The following is a 21042-nucleotide window of genomic DNA, read 5'->3' as shown; positions in this document are numbered from 1 at the left end:
GGATAGGGTAAATAGACAGGGTCTTTTCCCTGGGTTGGGAGAGTCCAGAACCAGAGGGCATAGGTTTCGCGTGAGAGGGAAAAGGTTGAAAAGAGTCCTAACGGACAACCTTTTCAAGCAAAACATGGTACATGTATGGAATGAGTTGCCAAGGGAAGTGGAGGTTGGTACAATTACAGTATTTAAAAGTCATCTGAATGAGTACATGAATAGGAAGGGTTTAGAGGGACATGGGCCAAGTGCTGGCAAATGGGACTAGATTCATTTAGGATATTTGGTTGGCATGGATGAGTTGAACTGAAGGGTCAGTTCCCACGCTGCACATCTGATTCGATAAACTATATTGATTCTGTCTAATCTAATTATGATTTTAGGAATCACTATTTGGTATTCAGCTAGGAAACGGTTTCAATTTTCTGAATGATTGAGAAAGGAAGAGAAAGAATGAAAATAATATATAGCAAAAAAAATCTTTTTATGTAAGACCCCATTTGTAGAATAATGATGGGTACAGATAGAGTTAATGGTAGTTGTCTTTTCCCTAGGTTGGGGAATTTCAAAACCAGGGGGCACAGTTTTAAGGTGAGAGGAGAGAAATTTTTAAAAAGATATAGGCAATTTTTTTACACCGAGGATGGTTCACATGTGGAATTAACTTTCTGAAGAAGTGGTAGATGTGAGTACAACTACAGCATTTAAAAGACATTTTGGTAAATACATGAATAGGAACGGTTTGGAGGGGTACAGGCCAGGAGCAGGCAGGTGGGACTAGTTTAGTTTGGGATTATGTTCAGCATGGACTGATTTGGACTGGAGGGTCTGTTTCCTGGCTTGTATGATTCTGTGACTCTAAGACTGTGTAGGAGACCAGACTAATTAGTATAGTGTTGCATTTTAGCAAAAGGTATAATGTATTGCATTTCGAGAATGCAATTAAATGCTTTCCCAAGTAAGGGAATTTCAAGATAAGGCAAATGAAATGAAAATAAACTGGGCCAACTCATGCTGGAACGGGGCATCTTGTGATGTATTCATTAGACTATATTCAGCTTAGGGTTTTTGTGCTGGAGCTTGTTGGAATGAGAAATTAATAGGTCCATCTCCCTGACCAATAAAAATTAAGGATAAAGAAGTCGGAGGTTGAATTAGAATAGAAAAGGTACAAAGAAATTAGGAGATCCAGGAAAAAGTTGCTTAAGATTCTGACACATGCTGGAATGAGTGTGAATGGTTAAAATTGTTCCCCTTCAGAGGCAGAAAGATTGAAATTCAATCAACAGTTATCACACAGTAAACTCTTAATTACCTAATTTAACTTTCTATGATGAGTTTAATGGACAATTAATGTTACATTTAGCAAGATCTTCAATCGAACAGAAGTGCGAAGGCCTAGATGTATTTGTGCAAAACAAACAGTAGAGTAGCGTAAATCAACTTTGCAAATTCCAGGCATTCAAATTCATAGTACATCTTATAATCCTTTGTAGGGCCTGGTGAATTTACACATAATTTCACACCATTACTTTTAATTAAGACCTGCCTCAATATAACTGCTTTTTTTGGCACCTCCACGATCCTTGAAATCCTTGAAGTTGTTACGTTAATGCCAGAAATATTACAGGGGATTTGGACTACTTCCCTGAAATGAGGAAGAATCAGTAGGGAAAGTAGATTCAAAATACATTTACAGTCTGCTGATGGTCTTTCATTAATGCAAATAGTGATGAGCATCAAATGTTACCTGTGCAGGCAATGCTGACATCCCAGGAATGAATTTTAAAAAGAATAAATGTATACACCTTTGACATACAGAAGAAAAAAATGCTGTTTATAATATTTATATGATGTTTGCTGTCCCTCTTAAAAATTTCAAAATTTGTCTCACTCGCTTCAGGAAGGCTGTTCAGATCTCCTGTTTCTAGTTTGTTACCTGTAATTCAAATTTCCAAAGTCTGCAGAATTGAAACCTAAAGCCTTTTTTTTCTAATTTAGCTGTATTCTGACCAAAAATTGGTTTATAAACTGGTGGTTTTAACTGTTCATTTAGTCTATTTATGCATTAAATCGGTTTGATTACTTGTTGTAATTAACAACCTTTGTGTAAGTAATGGCTCACAGCTGTGTAACTTTGTATTCGGCACAAGTGTTTAAAAAAGAATTAATATTGTTGGACATGATGTGGAGGAGCCGATGTTGGACTGGGGTGGACAAAGTTAAAAATCGCACAACACCAGGTTATAGTCCAACAAGTTTACAGTATTTAGAAGCACTCCGAAAGCACCTGTTGGGCTATAACGTGGTGTTGTGATTTTTAACTACTGTTGGACATGTGTATTTGTCATGTGGGTGTTTGTAGTTAGATTTAGATTTTATTGTCACATGTACTCAAGTGCAGGGATACTAACAGCTCTAACTAAGTATGAAATATTGTCTTGAAATACAACTTCAAAGAAAACAATTGATACCTACAAGATTAAAGCTAGAGTCTGATTCAAGATTTCTGGATTTTTATTCAAATATTGTTTAATTTCCCAGACAAAAAGTTCAGTTTTGCCCTTGGTTAAGGGATTTGATATTCTAATAAGTAAAGCTTCGTGATGCCAAAACCACGTTTTAAAAGTTAGGAATTGTGCATATAATATACAGATTTAATGGTATTGATTTAATATTTGCTGCTTTTTGTATTAATATTATTGTTGCATTTCTTGTATATTTAACATCCCCAAAAAATCCATTAAAACACTGTGTTAAATTACTTATGCACATCTCAAAGAGAAGGAAATGATTATTTATGGGACCTGTTAAATTGGTGTTGGAAAAGTGATGAGAACCTGAATTTGTTAAATTTAACTACTACTTCCACCACTCTGCAAAGATAGCTTGATTTTGCAAATAGTGAAGATAATTATCACATGACTATTGACTTGGACCTTCCAGTCCTGGGTAGAACAATTGACAACACGATACTGCCACTGGTCACACTCCATTGCAATTCCTTACACTCCAGCCCAGGTTGTATCTTATTCTTGAAGGTTGTCCCTAAATATACTCCTCCAGGTCTTTTTACACTGGTCCTGTCTCTTTCCATCTGGTGGTGTCCATTCTACTGTTACTCTGACCGGTCATATGGAGGCAGATTGTGTGTTTTGATAATCTGTTATCTCTACATTTGCATGTTATGGATAGAAAGTTGCTTTTGTACATTGTTGATGTGGGTTTAAAACACCTTACCATGTGGCCATGTAAGGAATAGCATTTATAAATCGAAAGACAACGTTTAAAGATTAGTCTTTTGTGTGGGAGAAAAGATGGGTTTACATTTTGTGACTCTTCGCTTCATTGGAAATCATGTTTTTGAATTTGCTAACAGAAGGCATCAAATGCATAGCAGTTGCTTCAAAGGACCACAAATGATTTTGAATAATTAATATACAAATGTACATTCCAATAAGATTACAATCAGTTAACACTTTAATTCTTTTGAACATTCAAATAGAATGCCCAGATTTTGTTGTCAGCTGGGAAGATGCACTCACCATTTACCTCCGTGGCAGTTCTCTACAGAGTTTTTGTGAGTTCCTCAGTGGAGATTTGCTTTGATCTGGTGTCAAATGCAGCATGATCCACTCAGTGTGACTAGAGCAAGCAAAAAGGTTCCACCAATCAGATTGAAGAATCCTCAGACATGCAGAGTCCACAAGGGAAGGCATAAATTCAAAGTCGTACAGGGAAAGATGAGTGGGGTTTCAGAAATTGCTCAGACACAGCCTAAAATAATTCTAATAGTTTACACGTTCTCTAATTATTTCTTCTTCCTAATTTTATTTTGAAAATCTCTAACATCTGAAGGAATGAGATTCCATGCATTTATATATTTTCAGTGTCAGAGCGGGTGTTTGGACTAATTATCACTACACTTTTTTAAAGAATTCATTCACTCCTGAATTCACCAGCCTAATGACTTACTCATAGAGATGTACAATACGGACACGGACCCTTCAGTCCAATTCGTCCATGCTGACCAGATATCCCAACCCAATCTAGTCCCACGTACTAGCACTCTGCCCTTTTCCCTCAACCCCTTCCTATTAATATACCCATCCAGATGTCTTTTACATGCAGTATTTGCACTAGCTTCCAACACTTCCTCTGTCAGCTCATTCCATACATGTACCACCCTCTGTGTGGAAAACGTTGCCCCTTATTTTCCCCCTCACTCTCCCCCTCACTCTAAACCTATGTCCTCTAGTTCTGGACTCTCCCATCCCAGGGAAAAGACTTTGTCTATTTATCCTATCCACGCCCCTCATGATTTTATAAACCTCTCTGAGGTCACCCCCCAGCCTCCGACGATTCAGGGAAAACAGCCCTAGCCGATTCAACCTCTCCCTAAAGCTCAAATCCTCCAACCTTGGCAACATCCTTGTAAATCTTTTCTGAACCCTTTCAAGTTTCACAACATCTTTTCAATACGATGGAGACCAGAATTGCATGCAATATTCCAAAAGTGGCCTAACCAATGCCCTTTCCAGTCGCAACATGACCTCCCAACTCCTTTACTCAATACTCTGACCAGTAAAGGAAAGCATACCAAACACCACTTTCACTATCCTATCTACCTGCGACTTCATTTTCAAGGAGCTATGAACCTGCACTCCAAGGTCTCTTTGTTCAGCAACGCTCACTAGGACCTTACCATTATGTATATAAGTCCTGCTAAGATTTGCTTTCCCAAAATACAGCACCTCTCATTTATCTAAATTAAACTCCATCTGCCACTCCTCAGCCCATTGGCCCATCTGATCAAGATCCGGTTGTAATCGGAGGTAACCCTCTTTGCTGTCCACTACACCTGCTGTCCAGTTTTCGTGTCATCAGCAAACTTACTAACTGTACAGCTTATGCTCGCATCCACATCATTTATATGAATGACAAAAAGTAGTGGACCCAGCAACGATCCTTGTGGCACTCCACTGGTCACAGGCCTAGAATCTGAAAACCAGCCCTCGACCACCACCCTCTGTTTTCTACCTTTGAGCCAGTTCTGTATCCAAATGGCTAGTCCTCCCTGTATTCCATCAGATCTAACCTTGCTAACTAACCAGTCTCCCATGGGGAACCTTGTCAAGCGTGTTGCTGAAGTCCATGTAGATCACATCTACTGCTCTGCCCTCATCAATCCTCTTTGCTATTTCAAAAAAACTGAATCCAGTTAATTAAATATATTCAAGAGGGAGGTGGGTGTAGCCCTTGCGGCTAAAGGGATCAAGAGGTATGGAGAAAAAGTAGGAATGGGATACTGAGATTGCATGATCAGCCAGGATCATATTAAATAGGGATGCAGGTTCGAAGGGCTGAATGGCCCACTCCTGCACCTATTTTCATGTTTCTATGTATTATGGTAAGAGACATTCAAAAGTGTGAATTTTGATTTGATTTGAGTCATTTGAAATGACTAAATTGGGCAATGTGCACAAAGGTTTGCAGATGCATCTGTCCAGGTTGGTTCTGGTATATTTGTCAGCGATCTGGTGGGAACTTACCTTTGGTTAATATCATTGCTATAATCTGGGTGCAAAGTCTATTGAGCACTGTTGCAAATGCACCCTGTGGAGAGAGAAGCAAGTTGCCTCTGGCAGTAACCATTGGATTATCACATTTAGTTCCTCATACACATACTATAGAAGTTGCTGTCAGCTTTTAACTTTTGTGATGATGAGTGCTGTACTGTTAATCATGTCACAAACCCTAGGTTGTTCATTTTTGTAAAGGTTGAATGGTTATATTATTTATTGACAATAACAGTGACAAGGGGGTTTACTACTCGGTATTTCAGTAATTACCAAGCAGCGTCATCGAAAATACTGAGGCCAGGGTGACATTTTACACACTTTTACTGATTTGGTTTAACTCTGGATTGTGCAATCCCACAAGTAGCTTGTCCCCCACAGCAATTATACCAACGGTGTTGCTGCTGTTGGGCAACCCACTTGCCTATGGGTAGTTGAGGCCCTTTAGGCAACTAATACTAACTTGAGAGTCCCATGCTGTTTCTGCATTTAACCAGTGGGAGGGGAGAAGCCCATGCCAATTGCCCTAACTGGCAGGTTTCTCTGTACAAACATGAGGATTCCTCCCTAGTCACACCCCTGCTCACATCAGGGAGCCCCCAGCAAGTTTTTACACACCTCGCTCTCTGGCCTCAAAACACGGTAGCTCTGAGGTCAGGCTTTCTCGTGTAGCGAATGTTAAATCCTGCCTCCGTCCTTTAGTGGCCAATTGTATTCTTAGCGGGCTCCCCAAGCGCAATCCTTATAGCTGGGAGAATAGGGATTCTGATGCCTCGTGTCTTAACCCCTGATTACTGAATTATTCCAGAATGCCAGGGCGGTAGGAGCTTTATAGCAATGGGTATTAGCAAGTGGTAAAAATGTGGTGTGATTTGAAACATCAAGTTATTTTCCTTGTGATTTATATTCAAGGAAACAAGTAACTCTTCTCTTTGTTTCCTTGGAGATAATTTTCTGTATCATACAAACATTTATTTACGTTTTCCCAATGTTCAAAAACCACATTCATCAAAAGGGCTGCAATAGTTCATTATTTTCTTCAAAACCATTATCTTGCAGAGGAAACACCTGCCTTCTGTTATAATTTCAAATCTTTTATTTTGGGCTGGAGTTGCCAAAGTTTAACTTTTCTTTTTGTATCTAATTAGTATTTAGACCTGTTGACTTCTGCTCACAGTTCCCTTGGGCACCGTTAAACTCTGCAGGTGTTACTTCTTAATTGCAGCCCTATTAACTTCAAAGCTTATAGAAAGTTGCCTAGTTAACATTTTTCAATCTCCGTCTTGACCACATTTTATTCCCTTGGCTAAAATAAGTTTGTCAGCAAAATAGTCAAAGTCTTTTGATGCCTATGATTGTCATGTTTCGTTTGCTGAAAGTAATACTCTCTTTCTCCCAAAACAGGTAGTTGATGCTGCCAGAAAGGCAAATGCTCATGATTTCATTATATCGTTTGAGGTAAGTAACGGTTGCATTTAATAATATCAATATCTTGCGATGAATCCAGTTTTAGCATATGGATCAGTAAGCTTTCTGTGAAGTGATATTTGACTGAATTTTCCCATTTTTATTTGTGCTTTGTTGAGTGAGATTCATGGTGCCTGATCTGCTGTGGCTCAAGGCAACGTTTTTCTCAAAACTTTTATTATTTATGTCATTCATTATGCATCCAGCTCAAAGACACTAATCTCATGGAACTATACTGCAGGAGAGGCAGAATTGCTTGCTTTTGATGGGATCTTTGGTCTTTCATGTTTAAATCCCAGCTGCATGCAATGTCAGATGCTGCACACCAGTAACTACCTCTTTGGATTTGTAGGCCAAGAATTGGGAGATACAACACAGATCCCATGTTGGACCTTAAGATGAATCACTGGCAGAATTTCAGAATAGCTGTGACTTTGACAGCCATTGAGATGGGATTGCCATCAGTTCTTCTGAGTGCAAGTTATGCTCCAGCAGATGGCACAGTTCAGCGACGGTGGCCCAGGACGCACTTAATCTATGCCTGCATGTTTTTCGAGAGCTGTAGAGAATGACAGCAAGGTCTGTAAACACAGGATCATGTACTTCCCGCCCACTTCCTTGGGGGATCTTCACCTGATGTTTCTCTCTCTGGAAACTGTGCGGCAGCTGCTGGAGGTTGCTTTATTTGTAATTGTCCCCTCCTTCCATGGTATCTTTGGAGTTGAAGCAGTACTGCAAAGACTCCATGCCCCTGTAAGATGCATGAGCTGATACTTTATAGAAAATATTGGAAATAGTCACCTTTTCATTAACAGTACTTCTGAATGCTCACAGTCATAAGAAGAGTTGCCTTGGGGACAGCAGGAGGATCCCAGCATCTGGGAGCTTGGTAGGCTATAGCAGAGGGATTATTGGCAGTAACCATCACTGTCGCCTCTGCACGGAAGCATAGAAGATAAGGTGGGCATCATTAATGTGTAATATTGGGGTTTAGAGAACAGGGAGGATGTTTGGAGGTGAAATTTGATGTAATGGGTCTCCACATTTGGTGTTAGTTAGACATGGGCTGTCAGGATACTGCGGGTAATAGGGGACATCAAGGCTCTGAAGGGGTTCTTGGCAGCTAGGTGGATCCTGGTGCTTAAGGTGCCCACAGTGAACTGTTTCCTGCCATCACTTTGTTTTTTTTAGATGTGAAATGCAACCAAGATAGACCGAGTCAGTATCTCTTTGGTGGACAAAAGTCCAGAACCCTCATCTGCTGGTGATCAAGATATTGAAGGGGCAAGAAATAAAGCAAATTCTAGCAACGTTTCATTTGAACAGATTTCTTTGCATGCGTGCAGTATTCGCAGAATGAGCATGCTTCAGCTTTACATGTTGCTCGAAGGCAAATTATACCAAACCATTGGTGTCAGCTAAACTAATATTGTCATCTTAGAAATGAGCTGAATTCTGAGCAGAAGTGCCCCAACAATTGTGGAACGTCCAAGGGTTCTGTGGGATGAGGAAATAACACTGCATCATAATTCATGTAAATGTGACGATGGACTGTAATAATGCAATGGAGATGGGATGGAGTGCAGCAGGCACTGCCTTTTGGATGTAATGTGTTGATCACTTGGCTAGCGTGAGACATGCACCAACTTGGTGCACATCCTGCAACAAGGTCCTTGGTGGAAAAAGCCATCAGCGGAACGTGTGGTTCCACGGCTTGGTGCAGTCTGAGGGCAAGAGAGTGGCGCAAACCTAGTACAGTCTGGAGTGTGCACTGCAGCATATTTTCATCCTGTGTTCTGCATAATTAGAGCAGGCAACAAGTTGATGTGATCGATGCTGGGGAGCTAGATGAATGGGAGCACTCATCCGAGGAGAAGGATGAGAACATCGAGCTGGAGGAAACTCTCCCAGGGGATAACAGAGCACAGCTGCACCACTCTATACGAACTACGTGCAGAAGACCATGGACTGTCAAGCTCATGAAGCTAGCGTTTGGTTTGCATTCTGGGTGCAAACTGCAGCCTGTATTTGTTTCTTTGTTTTCCCTTTTGCTGGCTGTCAGTAACAGCTCACATTTGGACTTGTCCAATTGCTCACCTCTATTTGATGTTGCCCTACTGAACAGTGATTGGATGCAAGTGACACCTGAGCATTGGGGAAACAGTAGTAGGGCATCAGAGGCGGTCTATAGATAGCTGAGGACTTATAAAGTGTGTGGCCTAGTGATTAAATGGTGACAAGGATAAGATAATGAGGGTGTATGTGTGATTGAGCACCAGCATCGGGAAGCATGGCTTTGTGGCTCCTTTGCCATTATGCTCCTGGTGATGGGCAACACTGGATTGTCTAGGATTGTCCAGGTGCACAGTGGCCTCTCAAAGGTTGTGCAGGCGCAAGGGATGCTGATCTTTTGGCAGATATCTGCTGAGTAGCAAGTTGTTCTTGGAATAGCACATGATAAGATAGGTCTAGAGTTGGACATGAGGAATGCTATAGAGGTGAGATGGGTAGTTAATGAGGTGAATTTAGTAATATAGTCACAAATCTTGCTGAGTCTTATTGCAAGCTTCTCTATTTTTTAAAAAAAATGCAACTCTCACTTAACCAGAAAAACTAAGATTCCCCCAAAATCCTGCTAAGTAATATATATATATATAGGTAGGAATATGTAGGAATGGCAGAATTTTGGCATAGAATGTGGCAATGTGAGAATATCCACTAAGACAGGAAGAATAGAAAAGCTGAATGTTATTTACATGGATTCAGCTGTCCTTGTACATGAAGCATGAAGGTGCAGCAAATAATTATTGATCATGAAATATGTATTGAAAATAATGGGTTGTTGACCATTATTACAAGGGAGGTGATTAGGGAAGCCTTGTTACAATTGCACAGAGCAATTTATTGAGGTTTGGAACTCCTTGCTTCAAGAGGGATATACTTGGATTGGAAATGGTTCAGAAAACATTCTCCGTGCTGAGTGGCTGAAATGAAGGGATGGATAATGTTGGGTTTATACCTTTGCTCGAATTCAGAAAAATAAGTGATCTCTTGTAAGATTCTGATTCTTGACAGGGAAGATACAAAGAGGATTTTTTTTTCCGTCCTATGGGGAGCTCAGAACTAGGTAGCACAGTTTGAATCTTGGGGGGGGAGAGGAGAATGTATTCATTCAGAGGGTTGTTTGTCTTTGAAATTCTTTTCCACAGAGAGCAGTACAGGCTGGCTCATTGAGTATATTAAAGCCTGATTTAGATGGAGTTTTATTTGACAGAAGAGTCCAGGATTATGGGGGAAGGCAAGAGAGTGGAGTTGAGGCCACAATTAGATCAGTCGCAATTTAATGAATGGCAGAGCAGGTTCCATGAGTTGAATAGCCTTCTTCTAATTCTTATCATGCTAAATTTGCATTTGAGATCAGTTTGGAATATGAACACAATTGTTTATAAGATTGTAGTCATATAGAAGCTTGTGTTTATTATTTTCTTAATTGAATGTGATTGGAACGAAAATTGGATTTGAAGGGTAAGATTTTATTTAATAGAATTTGTCTAAAATAAATTAGAAAAAGGAAAAACAAAGTTAAATTCTTAACTCGTGAGGAAGAATAAGATTGTTTCAGACAACTTTCAATCGCTTAATGGTCTATTTTGGCATATGTTGTAGATGCAAGATTTTCTGTTATTTAAGATGCAATATATTTCAGTTAATTTTTTTCTTTATTCACTGATGGGATATAGGCGTCACTGGGTAGCCAGCATTTATTGCTTTCCTTGGTTGCCTTTTGAGAAAGTGGTGAGCTATCGCCTTGAACTGTTGTAGGTTGACCCATAATTTAATAAATCTTTGAGACATATGGATTTTCCAATAGTGTCAATAGTAATTCTACTTATCACCTCTTTTATTGGAAATTTAATGGTGTGCATGTGTGTGAGAGAGAGAAATGAGGGTTGTTTCTTTAGATTACAATCATGTGGACTTAGATAACTTTCATGTTTCTCAGAGAAATGCCTGATATATTATAACTAATACTTCAGTATTGTAATACAATACTTTTGGGGCAACACTTTTGGCAAGATATTGTTAAAGGTTAATCCTTACTGAAATATGAACTCTCTTTTCAAAACAAAATTTGGTGCCTTTCAAACCTAATTTCATTTTTCATTTTTAAAAAAAAGTCTTAAACTCTGGAAATAGTGTCTTCTCCTAATCTTGTCAGTTTTAATCTCATTTTGTCTATCTCTGATTTTGACTTGGGAGTATGGACATTTTAAAATTTTCTTCATTGATTATTAAGATGTACAGTTAACTATAAACTGCATGCATAGCATGACCTTAAGTTAGCCACCATAATTATAGTAAAGTGTACCTTTTGAGGTTGTAACCAGATTGGTTATTGTTTGCCATCTCAGCAAAAAGACTTTAAGATTGTCACCTATAATCTATCCAATGGGCTTTGAGGTTTGTCAAAGAAAACTGCGCTTTAAATTGAAATTTGCACTGCCCATTTGAATTATTAGCTACTATATAATTTGCTGATAAAACAGGTTGCCATCCTTTGCTGTCTTCTCCATCCTCTCAACAAAAAAGTGAGACTTTCACAGATTTCCTTATCACTAAGATTGCTACCTTTTCTTAGTTCCCATAGTAAAATTTATTTCAAAGTTCCCCTTGCACTCAATCTTAGCTTGCTTTGTCTACTTTTTCTCCAGTCTCCCTTCATATCCTGCCTAAATACATCTTGTCTGAGATCAACTTGCCAGTGCCTGGATCTATTTCTGTTAAACTATTGACCTTCCACCTTTCCTTCTGATGTCCCTTGGTTTCAAATCTGCTGTGACAAGTTCCCACCTCAAAAAAAGCCTTTGACTTCATCATTTTTGCAAAGTAATCCTCACTTCCAACTTCCTTTTCTTCCTCCGTTCTTGAATGTGCTGTCATCTCCCAAATTGGAGTCTAGCTTTCCTGGAGCTCCATGTTTCAGTTCTCTCTTGTCACAGGCTCAAAAGGACACATGCCATTGTAACAAATGGCTTGTATGTGACTGTGATGGAGGTAATCTGTCCTTTCTCATCCAAGTTGACCTGTGTACAGCCTTTGACCACAATGTTTGATACCACTTTACCATTTTCCTACCAAATGGTACGTAACTTATTCTGTTGCTTCCTTAATTATAGCCAGAGAATCACTTGTCTTCTGTTCCTGTTCATGCACATTACCTCGAGTGGCCCCCAAATATCTATCCTCGATCCTTTCTAATTCTGATAATTCCAGATTAGAATGCAATCATCATTTCTTTACTGTCACTGACTGAGAATCACAAAAGTGCTCCCCTGATAGTACTGTGGGTGTTCCTACATCATATGGACTTTAGCAATTCAAGAAGACAACTCATCACTGCCTTCCCAAGGCAATTGGGAGTGTGCAATGAATGCTTGTCCAGCTAGCATGCCAATATCCTGTGAATATTTTATTTTAAATCTCTATACTGATTCTTACACTATCATTGAAAACAGTGTCATTTTTTACATTTGCTGATGACATTCACTCCGATTTCACCATTCTTTATCTAAATTGTCAGATTTTTTTTCAGTACCCAGTACTAGATGAATAGATATTTTATTCAAATAAATATTGGAAGTCCAACTCTGTTCCTGAGCAACCTGTTTGAGTTCTAATTGATTCTTAGATGAGATGCCAATCTGTCAACAGTAGGTACTGCTGATTGCCATTAATAATGATACTTGGCTCTACCCTGTCTCAACTTTGTTGCTGAAACCTTCATCCATGTCTTTTTATATGTACATATTTGTCTACTCCTAAAGGATTTCCCACACTCTACCCTCCATAGACTTCCAAATCTTTGTTACTGATGTTCTAGCTTGTTCCATATCCTGTTCACCCATCTCTCTGTGCTTATAGACCTGCATTGGCTTCTCGTTGAGTGTCCATCAATTCTTTTTAATTTTCACCCTTGATTTTGTATCTCTCCGTGGTTTTAACCCTCCCCATCTCTAATTCTATCCAATATTTCTGCTAACCTGATTCTGGCCTCTTGAAAATCCATGGTATTAATTATAATGATTTCCGTAACTGTGCCTTCTCCTGCCATGTTCCTGAAGTTCTGGAATCCCTCCCTAAACCTGATACCCACTACCCCTCTTTTTCTTTCAAGCTATTCCTTTAAACCTGGGTCTTCGGCCAAGCTTTAGCGATCATTTGATTTTTTCATGTCACTTGATATGAATACCCAGGAACGTTTTATTTTGGTAAAGATGTGATGTAACAATAACTTCTTTGTTATTTTTGCCATTTAAAATGAATTTGTGACTATCATCTTTCAGTTATAATTTGCGTGCTGTTCAAGACAAAATTCAACTGGGGAGCAACTTTACACTTGGAAAGTGAATGCAAAATAATACATTTTTCATATTTTTATGTAGGCAAATTGTTGTGGAAATAATACTTAATTTCTTGGTTATCTTAAAATCTGGAATGCAAGCGTCATACTCCTTTAACAGCTCACATTTGCTATCAGTGCTTGTTGTCAAGTTGCTTACAGAAAAGTAAAAGCACATTTCATTGTTTATTAAATCACATCATGATTTACTTAGCTTTGCGTATCTGAAATAATTTTTCTCACTTTTTAAGTGAAAGTCCTCATTTAATCAGTTCCTCACAAAGTAATCTCCAGTGGGTATGGGTTATACATGTTCCATTAAAATTCGGATACGTTGACTGTTAAAGAGCAAAATTGATCTCAGTCTGACAGCATGATAGCCACGGGGAGATTTTTAATGATTCTTAACTCTATTCATAAAAATTCTCTTCTATAATCAATCTCTCCACTCTCAAAATTGCCATTGGGTCATGGTAGAATGGCAAATTATTTAACTAATTTTTATTTTTTATACTCTGAGTTGGATTTTCACTGTGGGCACTCAAGTGAAATCTAGATTCTGAACCAGTGCTCGGTATGTGTCACTGTTGTGATGTGATTTTAAAAGTTGAATGGCCTAATTGCCCAATGAATGGTTTCAGTGCCCAGTTAGAGAAGACAGTTTATTCTTGGAGGTGCAGTCTGCACCTTGGTGCCAGCAGAAAAGATAAGTGGAAACCATGTTGGGAACTGCCACTGCAATGCTGATTTAAACAATAATCTCCTTGAAAAGTAGGAAATAGTCAGTCTTTGTGCAATAACAAGATAGAACAAATGTTTGTGTTGCTGATGGTTGGCTCCACAGATTTGATTAAAAGATCACCAAAAGTAAGGTTATTCAGGCCCCACAGTGGTCCTGACAACATTAAACTGAAGTGCAGAAGATTGATCGGGTTTGTCTGAAACGTCCATAAAAAGTTTCAGCATAAGTAGGTCATTCAACCAATTGAATAGCAGAAAAAACTCACATCATGGCTGATCTGAAAATCCTCAACTCCAGTTTCCTATCTGAGCCCTTTCACCCTTCATTCCCTTACTGATTAAAAAATTGCACATCTCAGCTTGAATATATTTAATGACTCAGTCTTGACAGCCCTCTGTAGTAAAGAACTCAACAAATTCTGAGAGAAGTGATCCCTCCCCCTCTATCTCTTAAATAGCTGATTCTTATTCTGAGATTATGCCTGCTGGTCCTAAATTTTTCCTTAAGGGGAAACCTTTCTTCATGTATGTCAAGTCCGCTAGGAATCTTGTATGTTTCAATACGATTGTTTCTCATCCTTCAGAATACTAATGAGTACAAGCCCAACCTATACAACCTGTCCTCTTAAGAAAACCCTTCCATACCCAGAATCAACCTCGTGAAACTACTCTGGGCTACTTCCACTACCAGTAATATCTTTGCTTAGATCAGAGGATCAGAACTCTTTGCAGTGTTACAGTTGTGGTCTGATTAGTGGCTTTGTATAGTTTTAGCAAGACCTCCCTATCTTTATACTCCATTCCCTTTAAAATAGGGTCAGGGTCCATTTGTCTTCCTTGATGCATGTTGAACTTGGATGCTAGTTTTTGGAGACTCATGCACAGAGACCAAAGTCTCTCTGCTCTGCAACGTTCTGTATTCTTTCTTCATTTAAGTACCATTGAGCTGTTGAATGCTTCCTGCTAAAGTGCATATTTTCACATTTTCCAACGATATTTTGCATATGCTAGGTTTATACCCATTCATCTAACCTGTACATATCCTTCCACAGACTGTCATCTTCACCACTTGCTTTCCAACCTATTTTTGTCTCATCTACAAACTTGGGATGAACTACATTCAGTTCCGTTTTCTAAGTTAGTATATATTGTAAATAATTGTAACCTCAGGCCTGATCTCTGTGATAATTCACACGAGGGATCTCAAGTTCAGCAGGGCAATTAAAACAGTCCATCGTAACTGTTGCAAAGCTTTCAACCAGCATGTAGGTGTCAGAGATTGATAAAGTGGATGTAAACAGTCTTGACAAACAGTTTAACTGCCATGGTATGCAGCTTTTCTTAAATCTCTCGTTCTTAAAAATGTAAAAGATAAAGTGGCTGCAGGTGTCAATGACCATTTTTTAAAAAAGTCCCAACCATGGACTTATATGGTTGGCAGGCCAGCTACTTAGCATTTACCTGAATGGTTTCAGCAGTATTATTTATTGCCCTTTCCATAGGGTGTGTTCATTCTGAATGCTTGAGTTTCAAAAGCTACAATTATTTTAGCCAAGAGACAGGAGTTCATAGTCTGACAGCTTAAAGAAACTAATAAAGATTTTGGGGATATGGGCAAGCATCTGTCTGTTTTTGTAAGAAGTTGACCAATAAATATTGAAAGGTTTTGCTTTTGTGAATGGGTTTTTTTTTATCATTAAGTCCACATAGTAAGAGTTATTTTATGTTTATATTCACATGACTCCTGAGGTATGCCATTATAAATGCTGAATGAGTTGGCATAGACTGGAGATATGGTGCAGAGGGTTTACTGGGTGTGAGGGATGAGGAGTAGAAGACAAAATTTTCTAAAAGTTGGACTGAATCCAAGTTCCAGAGAAGAGAGGTAGGCTTTCTAATCAGTCTGTCTTGTCACTTGCTGGTCCTGTGTCCTCCTAGCATCTGCTTTTGGGATCAGCAGTCACGACATCATTCTGCACTCACTCCTGTAACCAAAATCTTGCAAGCAGGACATTTTTTTTAAACCAAGACTGGTTCAGTTATGAAATTTATTACATTAATCCAACTACTTCAGTCAAAATGCAGTCCTCAAAGTCCCCTTTTTTTTGATAAACCAGTGCAAGTAAAATGTTACAAGCACTAAGGTTAGTTACCACTTGGCAATTGCAAATAGACACATGGGAATTGTTGGATGAAAATAGTTCGCACTTCATCCAGTTTGCCTTCTACCATTCTAGTCTGTTATGCAACAGGAATGGAATAAAGCTGTTGCATCGTGGACACTCTAAGCTAAAGAGCTCCAAGTGAGCAAATGAATAGCATGCCTGGAAAATCGTCAGTAGAATCCATTGCAAAAATATAATGCATGATGTGGTTTGGGTGTTTACAGATTAAATACTACATCTGTATGTTTACTACAGATTCTATGATCTTGGATAACTTTATTAAATTTCAGTACAGGTACTGGTACAAAGCCCATGCTTGCTGTGTTAGTTCCAGCCAAGGAGTAGCTTGTTTTTAAGACAGGCTTGAGCTGGAATTTTACTTCCCAGAGTGTCTCTTCACATGCCTATTTGTACACCTGCATCCCTCGGCAAGTGTGTGGGTGAGTGCTTCTTTGCTGTCTACATCTAAACGGATGCCAAGTTTAAAAATTGCATGGAGGTCCAATTGTCTCATGCTCCCTGCAGTGATGAACCTAAGACATCCATCAGGCTACTTCAATTGCTTCTCTCCTGAGTCATGAGAGATATTGATTCTGGATTTATTCAGGTGTCAGTCTTGGCTCAGTTGTTGCATTTGCACCTCTGAGTCAGAAGGTGATGAGCTCATTCTTCACTGAAGGGAATAATTATGGAGCCTGGAACCTAGCCAGCTAAAAGGTAAGATTGTTTAAAGTGCCCAACTCAGGAGAGCAACAAATTTGAGGAGATAACAGAAAAATATCACAATACTATAACTTCTATTTTAAAAATTGGACTTCCAGTTATTAATTAAAAGAAGTTCACACCAAGATTTTGTGTTTTAAACAATCTTTTTTCTATGTAAATATTACAATGCGTCTTACTGAATCCTAAAATCTTAAACCACTTCCTGTACGGTTTTTAATTCTATCCAAGTGTAGTTCCTATACTTTCAAGGATTTTGAGGGTTACTTTACTCCTGGGACCAACCAAGATATTCCACAAATCTCAGGAATTCACACTGAATTTCCTCAGTTGTTTTGTCTAACATATAGACTTCCAAAGCTCGCTCATTCATCTCTGTAAAGATACCGTCATTCTGTTCTTCTAGCTTTATTGGGCACATCTGACATGTTTAATTTATCATGAATTTGGACTTTTGTCTTTAAGCATTGAACTTGCTCACACTTTTTATTGACTCTAGATCAGGACCATCCCGAGCCCCTAATGGCCTCCATGCTCCTGTATCTGGCTGCAAGGAATACAACCTTCTCAGTCTTCTGAATTGACTTCCATTCCATTGTTTAAAAAAAACACACAGAGCAAAGCAACATGGAATGTTTGGAATCTCCCAGATAGAAATTCAACACCATCATTCACAATTCCAAAAACTACCCTCTGATTTGAAAATTTTAGGAATATTTTAAGATCTTTGTTTACCCTTCTCTTTGAAAACTTTCTTTTGCTCTAGGACCCATGTTAATAATTTAAGCTGCTTGTGAAGATGGTTGTAGGCATTTTGTCTCTTTCAAGACAAGGTAAAAAGCGACCTGTTATTACCTGTTTTCAAATCTCTAATTCCTGGAATAAACACGGACGAGCTTTGAGTTTCAATTACCTGTGTCTTTGTTTACCAGTTTCTCGAATGAAGTTTTTTTCATTTACTTTACATTTTAAAATTCAACTTCGAAATCAAATGTTTTATTCATAAAACATTCATAACAATATAAGGTGGTGTAGGCTAACAAGGAATTCAAGGAAGTAGTTGGAAATGGCCTTTTCTTCTGCAGAGACCATGGGAGTAAAAACAACTGAGAGATGGAACAGTCAAGGGAATAGTTGAGAGTGAGTAGGAAAGTTTGTTAAAGGGAATAGGATAAGAGTTAAGTGAGCTTCGAGAGAAGGCAAGGTATCTGAGATTAAGATTAGAATTGTTCATTGTAGAGTTTGAAGGAGGAAAAGAAGCATCATAATTGATTGAGGCGCGTTTCTAACCCTATATATCCTCTTGATCTCCAGAAACGCCCACTCCAACACAATAACATCACCTAGCTCCACTACTGTTTCCGCTTATTTGCTGCTGAAATACTCATCCATGCCTTTTGTTATCTCCAGCCTCAATTATTTCAGAGGATTGAGACTGTACAGACAATAATTAGCATTAGAACTAAAAGATTGTCCAGTGAGCTTTGATTTAAATATAATAATGTTGAGTGTGTTTGCTCATTGGTGTTTTTGAGTTTGAAAAGAAAAATCAATTCCAACGAGCATGGACCAATTGCCAAAAAAGAGAAATAAAAGGTTAGAGAGATGTGGTGGAATAGGCCCAGGTGGTGTGGAAAGGCATGCAATGATATCAGAAGCAAAAGATAATAAAAATGTTTGTTTGTTTATAGAGGCAAACGTTTTTCTTGTGTTCTGTGCCCAAGTAAAATTGGTACTGGAAGAATCATTGCAGATGAGGGAGTAATTGTGAAAATCTTAAATGTGCCTTAGTCTTTCTAAGAGTTGTAGGGAATGCAAGTTTTGGCTTGAAGTATGAAATGTGTTCACAATGAAGGAGCTATGGTTCTGGTTAGAGGGAATCATCTATGTCACGAATAATTGAAGGAAGATAAGAGGTAGAACCTAAAAGGTACAAGTTAGTACCTGCTGGTTAGACTTCACAATCATGAAAAAAATGTCTTTGAAGAATCTAGCACGAGTTTTGTGGTTGAGGACGAAATTTGAACAAGCTGTGATGGGTACGAATGGAATATTAATGATGTCAGTTGGGCATTTTAAATTTTATGGGTTGCTGTTTAAAAGGAATTTCAAGCAATACTTGGAGAATATGACCAAGCCACCCATTGTTCGGAGCACAGCAGTTTATTTTCTTAAACAAAGTCTTCACAGAAAACGTTCACCGTACGTCTCTAGACTTTGGGAGATTTTCATCAAGATGTCCTTGGAAAAAGGTGTATGATTAATATTAATACAAAAATAAGCTAGTTAATGTGAAATATACCAAAAATATACATTGTTATGCCAATGGAGACCGATATGAAAACTTTGCATTCTGTCATTTGAAAGAGTTTTAGGTCTCTAAGTGTTATTTACTTAAAAGGCACAAAGAAAGAAGGGGGGTGAGTATTTTATCATTACATTGTCTATAGTTAACCATTAGCTTGCCAGAAAAGATATGTAAAGCATTTGCTGAGAAACAAAAGGAGGCATCCTATTTGACTGAGGCGAGCTTCTAACCCTGCATATTCTTGATCTCCAGGAACACCTATTCCAACACAGAAACATCACCCAGCTCCACTACTGCTTCAGTTTATCTGCTGTTGCAACCCTCTTCCATGCCTTTGTTATCTCCATCAACTATTTCATAGGATTGGGGTCCTACAAAGAATAATTGTTCTCACTGAACATTAGCTAGGTTAGAATTAATTTACAGAGCCTGTTTTTTCTCGCCAGTATACTTTTTATTTAATCCTTATAGATGAGCAGTAGTCTAAATTGAATTAGTCTTCTCTGCTTTCAAACCTTTCATCCCCTTTTCTTTTTTTTAATATAGATATTCATCCCCTTTTCTTTAACAGCCCATTAAACTTTGTCATGCTTGAATCCCAAGTTCTTGTCATTTCATTCCACAGCCTTTCAGTTATGTTTTATGCAAACAATAATGGGCCAGTCCTGAGGACTGTCCTACAGATTGCCACTCCAGCCCATTTTCTTTTGTGGAAGAAGGTAGCTCCACTGGGAGAAGGCTCCATCCAAAACTCTGAGGTTCCTTCAGTGGGAGCTGGGGCATGTGCATTTGGGGGTCTGAGATAAGTAAAGGGTTTGATGAATAGTTGTTCAGGAGTTAGACTATACATTTAATAATCCAACTTTTCCTGAGCAACTATTTTACTTAATTTCATCAAGAACCCTCCAAATACTGATTTAAATCTTTTGGAGGGTTCCAGTGCAGTGGAATTCACCAGTGGAAAGTTCAATTTCCTGGGTCGTTCCTTCAGAATGTGCTACTATGGAAATTCCACAGGGTCCCTATTTACAAGTTCCACCCATGCTTGAAGAACAGCTGACTGACCAGCAGAAGATCCAGTCAATATTTCTCTTCTCAGCATGTCTGATGATTTTTAACTTGATCTTGGATTGATATTCCCTTATTTTAGATCACTTAATCACTGCGATCAGTGTGATTCTATCTACTTTACCCTATCCCTCCATAATTTTGAATGCTTCTACAAAATTGCCGCAAACTCTTCAGTATTGACAAAAACACCTCCCATTTTGGCATGCAACAAACAAATAAACATAAGATTTTTGTCTTTGAAATAGGATAGTGTTCATCATTTTATAATTATTGTCCATTCAGTTTGGGGTAATGACCTCAAAATCATTCTTTTTGCCTTCATAATACCATGTACAGCATTCTCGCTTTATCCTTCTTGTGATCATCTATTTTGCCGTTTAGATTCCAGACAAAATGAATAACAAATGGAAACCATGTGTGTTGTTTAAGTACCTACTGGTTAAAAGCAAAACATATCCATTGTTATTAAATGAATACCAGGCAGGTTGAAACAAACCACATTGAACAGTCAAACTTCTGACCAACAGGCTAAGTGTAACAAAGAAAATTAAGTATAGTTTTTTTAATGTTCACTAGAACTTTTCTGCCGCTTGTATG

At 38.5% G+C, this 21042-nt stretch overlaps 1 protein-coding gene across 3 annotated transcripts in view; it reads left to right on the top strand.

Moving 5' to 3' along the window:
• The window catches only part of LOC122562633 (ABC transporter B family member 1-like), a 174603-nt gene that overhangs the window by 110165 nt on the left and 43396 nt on the right, over positions 1-21042 (top strand). For 2 of the 3 annotated variants that reach the window (XM_043715648.1, XM_043715645.1), the window contains one exon: positions 6975-7028. The exons of the other annotated variant lie outside the window; for it this stretch is intronic. In XM_043715648.1, coding sequence (XP_043571583.1) covers positions 6975-7028 — 54 coding nt within the window. The remainder of the gene's footprint in view (positions 1-6974; positions 7029-21042) is intronic. 3 annotated transcript variants of the gene reach the window in all.

Source organism: Chiloscyllium plagiosum, chromosome 25, assembly GCF_004010195.1.
Source record: "Chiloscyllium plagiosum isolate BGI_BamShark_2017 chromosome 25, ASM401019v2, whole genome shotgun sequence".
NCBI classification, from domain to species: Eukaryota; Metazoa; Chordata; class Chondrichthyes; order Orectolobiformes; family Hemiscylliidae; genus Chiloscyllium; species Chiloscyllium plagiosum.
This window is presented reverse-complemented; position numbering and strand designations above follow the sequence as displayed.